The 8,831-nt window shown below is 40.3% G+C and overlaps 1 protein-coding gene across 1 annotated transcript; it reads right to left on the bottom strand.

Moving 5' to 3' along the window:
- Window positions 1-6,811: 6,811 nt before the first annotated feature.
- LOC117713846 (vacuolar protein-sorting-associated protein 36) lies at window positions 6,812-8,138 on the bottom strand. The gene has a single exon (XM_034510347.2). The coding sequence runs from the start codon at window positions 8,118-8,120 to the stop codon at window positions 6,960-6,962; it is 1,161 nt and encodes a 386-aa protein (XP_034366238.1). The 5' UTR covers window positions 8,121-8,138; the 3' UTR covers window positions 6,812-6,959.
- Window positions 8,139-8,831: the final 693 nt, after the last annotated feature.

The following is an 8,831-nucleotide window of genomic DNA, read 5'->3' as shown; positions in this document are numbered from 1 at the left end:
ATTGGGTTTAATGTCTTACTTGTTCTTTGACTATTTGTGTTTATTGTCTTGGTTGTTCCTTGACTATTTGCATCGATTGTATTGCTAGACCCTCAACCTAGAACTGACCTTAATATATGCATGTAATCAAAGTGGTATAAATGCAAAAAGGAGGAGGGAGGATGGGATGGGGGGTTCCAGGGTGGGGAAATGGGGAAAAGGGATGACATCTGTATTGTAAATAAATAAAATATTCAATAAAAAACAAATATTCGTATTGTCATGGCCACAGGGTGACATCTTGCATCATCTAGTGTTTATATTTTTTCTGAAACACTCCCTGAACCTTAGAAGGGATGGCATAAATGTCCCCATTAGGGCTGAGCACTCGACTGTCATTTATAATGAATGCCATGAGCATCCCTAAGTCTCTGTATCAATCACAGTTCATTTCACACCCTCTGCAACGCAGTGATTAGCTACTGGCGAGGTCCAGAAAAGAGGAAGTCCTTGTCTTAAAGTCCACCAGGCTCCCAAGCATTGCCTGAAATCTGCAGTCACACAAATGTACTGGTTAAACTCAATGGGTCACGTGACAAAACAAAACCACATGAATATGAGAAAGATTGGTGAGGAAAGAGGGTTCATGTACTGAAGGAAGATAGGACAGAGTGTTTAGAGAGAGTAATCAGAAGGCTGGGCATATTGGCTATCATTATTGAATATTGAATACATTCTCATATAACCCATTCACTAAAAGGTACTATTATCTCCATTTTATTGATGAGAAAACTGATAATCAGAGTTGCTAAGATTTTAAAATAGCAAATCTAGTAGTCACATTAGGATTTGATTTGAACCTGATCAGTCTGATCTAAAGTTTAGGTATCTATCTATCTATCTATCTATCTATCTATCTATCTATCATCTATGGAAATGTGTATGGGTACACTCATCTCACATTTACATGAAGGGGTCAGTGGACAACTTGTGGGGGTCAGTTCTCCTTTGTGCCTGGTGGTTCCTGGGGATTGAACTCGCTCAGTTATCAGACTTAGCAGTAAGTACCTTTACCCACCAAGTCATTTTGTCAGCCACTTTCCTTCATGTTTACAGTGCTTTCTGCTGTAGAACAAGCTCCAATAGTTCTAGTACAAGCCTTCACGCATAGTTGATAACAAAACATAAATGTATGCAACTTAAGCATGAAGATCTGTTGTAATTATGGCTTACATTCACTTAGCCTCCCCATCTCTATTTTGAGACAAGGTCTTATGTAGTCCAGGTTGGACTCTAAGTACATAGTCCAGGATTCTCTCTCTGCCTCTACTCTCTTCCTGAATACAGTAAATTCAAGTGTGTCTTACCACACACCTCTCAGAACCTTGTGTTTATTATAATAAAGAGGTAAGACCTCATAGAACTCTTAAGAATAGAATTGGGTTTCATGTACACAACCCATCTAGGAAGGTGTTATAGCTGGAAGTGAAAACTGTTTCTCACTGTCATCTGTGTTTGACAAGATCTTGGCCTTTTCTCTACCGAGTACATATTCCTCATCAGTCTATGTTGGAAAGAGCCATGGTTACTGGACTCCTAAATGATCTGCTGAATTAGGGTGGCTCTGTATTTTCTGGCTTGCCTGTTGCTTCCTTTTCTAGTGTTTCTTAAAGTCTCTGAGACTTTATAATTACAAGGTTGACCACAACAGTGTTTACTTTGAATACCATATCTCTGATGAGCTGTAAGAGTCTAGGATCTTTCTTGGAAGTTTAATGGCAAAAGATTAAAAAATGAACTGACTGTGGGGTAGAGGAGAGTAAGCATGGGCTCACGGGTAGAGAAGTCTTCTGTGTTCACCACAGCACACTGGAGTATTGAGTTTTGTGTGCTCATTGCAGGCTGACCTCTGTCTTTAATGGAAGATGTGGAGTCTCTTGCTATGATGAAATCAGAGCACTGGCAATTGTCAGCCTTTAGGTCCCTTATGGGGCCCCATGGGCCTTCCGCAGTGACCAGTCAGTCTTTCAACAGCTTTTGTGGAGAATGAGCCCATGGGTGTTCTCCATTCTGTTGACTCTGAAAGTGTAATGCAGAAAAGAGCAAATTATTATTATTTTTTTTACATTATATTCTTAGTTCTTGTCTTTTAAAATGTGGATGTCCTTGTTCAAGTCTGTGCTGAGGGACTTTATCATTCTGCTAGATCCTTCTAAGGGGAATAATTGGAAATAGGCTGAGCTCTACCTCTCTGTTTTGTCTCTTTTGTTCTTCGTTTCTTCCTTTTTCTCTTCCCATCTCCCCTCCTCTTGCTGTTGCACAGAAAATTTAAAAACAACTTTCTAACTCACCTTTTGTCTTTTTGTGTAATATATTTCCCAAAGTAGATTAATTGTGAAAACAGATGTGCCTATAGATACTTGTCATGCTGACTTTCAGAGAGGATGATTTACTGTGCATATTATCAAATATGGCTTGGCAGTATCCCATAGTCCCAATTAGACTCTGGCAGAGATGGTGTTAGCACAGAGACTGCTGCAAGCCTGAGATGTTAAGGTCAAATGTTGTCTGCTCTAGGCAGTGGACTGGAAGAGTGACGAGGGTGGCTGCAGATCATTGAGAATAAAAAGGTACGGTTCATTAGCAAAAAGATCCCAGGGCTAATTCAAGCTATGTTTATCTTCTCATTGTCTAATAGACTCATGGAAAACATGCATGGGAAAGCAATGATGTCTGCATATCATCTTTAAAAGATTGTAAACTCAACCTACAATATAAGTTGATAAAACTTACCAGTGCTTTTTGCTATAGATGGAGATGGGTGATCTTTGTGGTCAGTGTTGAATCACTCTAGTCTTTTTGGCTGACAAGATGGGTGATGGGCAGAGATCAGGCATGGGGCCATACAGAGTAACACTGCCAACATGTCAACCTTTAGCTACACTATGAGGTCATGATCTTTGTGTTAGAATATGAGCTTGACTGGGAAAAGGCAGAGAGGGACTCCAGTTATTGCAGAGATTAGACTTAGGCAATGACTAGCTATGGACACAGGTATTAGAGAAGTCTTCCTCTTGGAGTACAGGTACTGTCTGCTTTGTGATATACAGCACTTATACATATCTTGGCTCGAGAAGGTGGAAGACACAAGATGAGTTTTGAAATATGATAAGATTTTCTATTGTAAACCTAAACCTACCCATATGGACTTCAGTCTAATGGTCTCCAAGTCACCAAGACTATATTCGATGAGTTGTCCAAACTAAGCAGACTTTTACCTCTGAAATAGGTGACATCACTATAACTTACTGCTTCTCCTAGAATTACTGTCAGTTGAAGAAGTTGAGAAAACATGTGAAACCTCCCATACTACATCTTTAAATGTTTTACTTCAAATATATGGCACCAACCCAGGGCATGAATTTAGGAATATAGGGCTGGAGTCGTGACTGAGATGTCCTTTGTTTGCAAAGTCTGAGTCATATAAGTGTGTGGCATTTTGTTCTAAGAATGAAACCCTCCAATTTGCAAAAGTGAAATTGTAATCAGATTTTATTAAATTCGTGTAGCAGAATCTGGAAAGATGGCTCTCCAGTTAAAAGTACATACTGCTGTCGCAGAGAACCGAGCACCAAGTTGGACAGCACACAACCTCCTATAACTCCAGCAGATACTCTTCTGGATTGCATGGAGACCAGATTCATATACACAAACATATACTCTCTCACACACATAGACACATAATTAAAGCAATATTTTAGCAATACCTGTAGGAATGCTAGCTGTGGCAGTTTTTCTAGGATCCAACTGGGAATGTGACTACTCGTTTGTGTCCTCTGCAACAGTGGGACCTGTCCCCTTGCAGTGACTGAGCATCCTGCCATTGACTTCTGCTTTCACAGCAGTTTCCTGAAAAGCATGTCATTTTCTCAGTTATCATCATTTGTCTCTTCAATAAAACTTCTTAAGTATTCCATAAACCGAATTTAAGGCTGTCCAGAGGACTTCCTGGTATCCATCCATCTTCTCTCTTTTTCTCTCTTATATATTAATGGTTAGTTGCTATGACATTGAGAGTGTTTCTGTTTCTTCTTTCCCCACATAGAGCAGATCCTCTAAGAGGAAAGGTTTTTGTCATATTTTGGTTGTGCTACCCATTTTGGCAACTTGTGTCTCTTCCCATATTTATTTATTAGTTTTAAGATTTATTTTATTTTTATTCATGTGCATGCATCTCACTGTGTGTGTGTGTGTGTGTGTGTGTGTGTGTGTACCTATGTGTGCAGGTGCACAAGAAGACATCAGCTCTCCCAAAGCTGGAGTTATAGGAGGTTCTGAGCTGTCCAACCTGGTGCTGGGAACTGAACTCTGGTTCTCTTGGAGGATTATCGGGAGCTCATAACTGCTGAACCATCTCTTCAGGCCTGTATAAATATTTTTCTATCCTAAAGATAGAAGTAGCATTTCTTCCTAACAACTCTATTATAGAAAAGATATGATTGTCCCATCTATTTCTTTTTCATCAAATGATTAAAAAAAAATAACTGTCCCATTACTTATAATATTTATTCATTGCTCATTTATTCATTGCTCAGTTTTTCATTTTAGTTAGTATAACATTCTCTTATAGAGGAAGGTCCAAGTGCCTATATTTTAAACTATACTTGATTTTATGCTGTTGTCTTTCCTGTTTTTAACATATTCTTTGAGAAATATACATATATCACATTTTTGTGATTCTTACCTTTCAAATATCCTTTTAATTTTTGTCATCTTTTTTAAAACAATAAACTCTAGAGTCACATTAGCAACACTCATATATGCATTATGTGTGTTCATCTACTGAGGCATGGTCAATCTATCAGGGACCACACCCTTAATGAAAATCGAATTTCTTTCCAAGCTGTCCATAGATCATTAGTTCATATGTCCCCTCATGATTCAGGTTTGAAGGTTGGTTTAATTTTGCACAGTTATCAGACAGGCTACTGAATCTTTTTACACTTCTGTTTGTTTGATTTAAAGTCTCATGTAGTGCCCCGGCCCGCGGGGATTCGACGAGACCTTAGGGAAGGGGGTGAACGAATGAAAGGACAAGAGACACAAAGAATGAGAGCAAGTCTGAGGTTCTGATCAAGCTCTGAAACTTTAATTTTGGGGGCAGGTTATAAAGACACAGCAAACCGGGAAGTTTGGGTGAGGGTCATTGTTTAGGGCTATCTTACTATGGAATCCTTACTGTCTAAGACCTTCCCACTGTCATAATCTTATCACCCTAGACCATCCCACTGTCATAATCAGCTCCAAGGAAATGCCAGACGTTCTTTAGGTTCCTGGGACCTGAGACCTGTGAATGTCCTTTCTTAACCTTGTACTGACTAGACTTTGTAAAACAGCAGGTAATTTCCTGGGCTTGGCTCCCGGCAATGTAGTGCAACCCAACTTTGAACTCATTGTGTAGCTCAGGGTGGTCCCCGACTTTTACGTCCCTTCATGTGCATGAGCAGATCATAGATGAGATAGGTGTTGGGTTGAGTCAACTCACAGCCCTGGATCTGGGCCTTGCTGGTAGCTGAGCTGGCCAGTCCACCAGCTCTTCTGTAGTGGTCCTTCTTTTAAGAGCAAAATATTGACATGTTTTATAAATACTTGTTCCAAAGAATTGATTTATTGGTTTACAAAGTCATATAAGTAAATGACAAAAATATCTGGTATGGATTATGTGTGCTAACATTTAAGCCATTTTCTTTTAGTACCTGCAAACATTCTAGTGACTTAAGCACATGTTTGTGGTGGTCTGTGTTTCTATGCAGTTCCTCATGTCTCAAGAAAAGTTGCCTGCCTCAAGGCTGGAAGTATGTTTTCACCGTTGTCTATTTTTTTTTTATCTGATCAATTTCCTAGTCCCAAAGAAACTATGGAGATGCTAACATGAAAGGTTTTGTCATACTAATTCAAAATAGTGGAGGGCTAAACACTGTAGGCACCAGAAATATTTTCCATTTTTTTTCTAATAATCATGGCTGCATAGCATTAATTCTCCCCATAAACCAGCATCATTGCTGGATGTGGTGGTTCTCAGTTGTAATTTCAGTACTTGAAATGATGAAACTGGAGAATTGTTATAGGTTTGAGGCTAGCTCAAATTATAGACTGATTCGGGGCCTGCTGGGTTACACAGTGAAGGTACAACAACCACTACAACAAAAACAACAACCAACACCACCAATAAGCAAATCCAAACAAAGAAATTAACTAACCAAACAACACCTTTCCATATAAAATATATTAGAGTCGGTGACTTGACCATACCAGCTTACTCTGTTCAGATCTCTATATAGCAACTTCTTCCTTATCTATTGGAGAAGTGTAACCCTAATTTCAAAGGATAGTTTGGTTTGGTTTAGGTTATCTTAAAATCTCTCTCTCTCTCTCTCTCTCTCTCTCTCTCTCTCTGTCTGTCTGTCTCATCTATCTATCTATCTATCTATCTATCTATCTATCTATCTATCTATCTATCATCTATCACCTATTTACCTATAGGTGTATGTATATGTGTGTGTGTGTGTATGTGTGTGTGTGTATATGTGAATTGCTGTTTATATGCAGGTGAGAGCAGGCAGAAGATAAGGTGAGAGCCTGTGATTGGGCAGTGGAAAAGGAAGGTGGCCTGAGAATTTTAGAGATGAGTACAGAGAGTACTTAGGAGGGACAAGAAGGGAAGGAGAGGAAGAGATAAGATGGAACCTATAGGAGAGGAAGAGGAGCCAGAACCACACAGTCCTGGGAACCATAAGCATTGGGGATTTCTTTTTTTTTTTTTTTTTTTTTTTTTTTTGGAGAGATTCAGAGTTTTATATTATACTGTGAAGTTCTAACAAATTCTTTGTTTTGGGGGGGTTTAATCTCTTAACTCAATGTCATGAGACTTTGGCAAAATGCAAGTGTGTTGACAAAAAAGTATTTCAGGTACAAAATTCTTAGTTCTGTGTCATAAATAAATTTGGATAAAACCGCAAGCCTTCCACGGAGTCGTCTCGGCAAAGGTGGCCCATCTTCTCTGCAAGAAGCAGCCTTTCTTTAGCCAGAAGGACAGACATTCCCACAAGTTTGGCAAACTCTTCTGACGTTAAGGATCCCCTTTCTGAAACTGTCTCCAGGGCCGAGGCCACCATCTCCTCCTCCTTGTGAGTCTGAAGCTCAATGACCATGACACCACTGTCAAAAACCCGGAGCCTGATAGGCAATTTCAGTGCTTCCAGCATCTTGCATGCATTTACTAGATCTTCTGGTGAGAGCAACTCCATCCCTCGGGCCCGGTTCACTAAACAGTACACCTCTGTGAGTGACATTATTCCCCCACGTTCCTCCAAAGGTGCCTGTAATATCCCAGCCAACTGTTTGGCCAGCTGCATGTGGTACTGTGTGCCTGAGCCATAGGTTTCCCTGGTAACAGGGTTGGCTATCCCCATACTCAGCAAGTACGACTTGAACCTGATAGTCTCATCTTCTGTGACGTCGCCTTGCTTCTCTTTAATCTTATTAGCGATTGATTTTGATAACTCCACCATTTCCTTAGCCTTGATCATCAGCTTGCTCAGGTCTTCAAAGGCCTCAGAAATGTTTTTGTCGGTTTCTTTTCTTTTTTCTTCAAGTTTCCTCTCAATACCTACAATCCCAACGGCTCTTACTCTTCCTGGCTGGGGTCCTTTATTTGTTTGTAGTGACTGGGAAACTGGTACAGTCTCCCATCTTCTCTGCGTCATTTCCTCTGATAAACGCCTGTAAAACTCAATCTGGCCATGTTCTTTGAAGGAGAGTTTGATGTAGGAGTTCTTACTGCTCTGGACTGGACCAGGCTCTTTGTTAGGAGGAGCTGGGTGCAGATGGACCACGATTTTGGCACTCTTCCCGATTCCAGCTGCCTGCTCCTCGATGAAAACAATCTGAGACAGGGGAATGGCCATGCAGCACTCATTATTTTTCTGGTCTCTCCAAATCAGCCGGTGTGTACTAAGAAGAAGAGTCCCCGCATCAAATTTTATCTTCTCCTCGCCGTCGTAGACGCGCACCCCGCGCTGCTGGATCACCAGGGTCTCGTTGATCTCCAAGAGGCCGCTGGTCCACACGAAGCGGTCCATGGCCGCCACCCGGCCGGCCTCTGCATTGGGGATTTCTTAGATGGCTAAATAATAAGTAGGGTGCGTTTGCCCCATCTAGGGGTGTAGCTTGTGTTTATATCAATTGAGTTTTGCATTCATTGTGCTGGCATTTTGTGGGTTGAGAATTTACTAATATAAATCTGACTGACAAATCACAAACCTCTAGAGTTTTTATTTTACCAGGGCTGGGAACATGAGCAGAATCAGCAGCAAGAGAACTGCAAGATGGATGGTCGCTGCATGGGGCTACCCTGAAGGCAGCAAGACTGCAGGGGCAAAGCTTAGCCAGCACTAGTGCAGGATGGTGCATTTTAAAATATTTCCCACTACATGTATTTATGATATCATGTATGTGGAGGTCAGAGGGCAATTTATGGAGTCAATTATTTTCTTCCATTTGGATACTAGGAATGGAACTCACAGTAAATATTCCGGGAAGCAAGAAACTTTGACAGTCCAGATTTGGATTTTATACTTATATTAGATCACATTAAAAGTTTAAAACTTATATTGGAAAACTGCAGTGCTCCCCAACGAATAATTGAACACAAAAACCTCAATAGCAGATAAGAAAAAAAAAAACCTTTGATTTCTTTTGGTCAAGATTTTCCAAGAGATTCCCTCAAGTGTTATAAGCTACTGTTATGGCTTTAAAAAGGAGATCAAGATAAGTTTGTATTGTTGAAGACA

This window comes from Arvicanthis niloticus, chromosome 8 (genome assembly GCF_011762505.2).
Source record: "Arvicanthis niloticus isolate mArvNil1 chromosome 8, mArvNil1.pat.X, whole genome shotgun sequence".
In the NCBI taxonomy this organism is placed as follows: Eukaryota; Metazoa; Chordata; class Mammalia; order Rodentia; family Muridae; genus Arvicanthis; species Arvicanthis niloticus.
The sequence above is the reverse complement of the archived record's forward strand: the minus strand, read 5'-3'. Positions and strand labels throughout refer to the sequence as shown.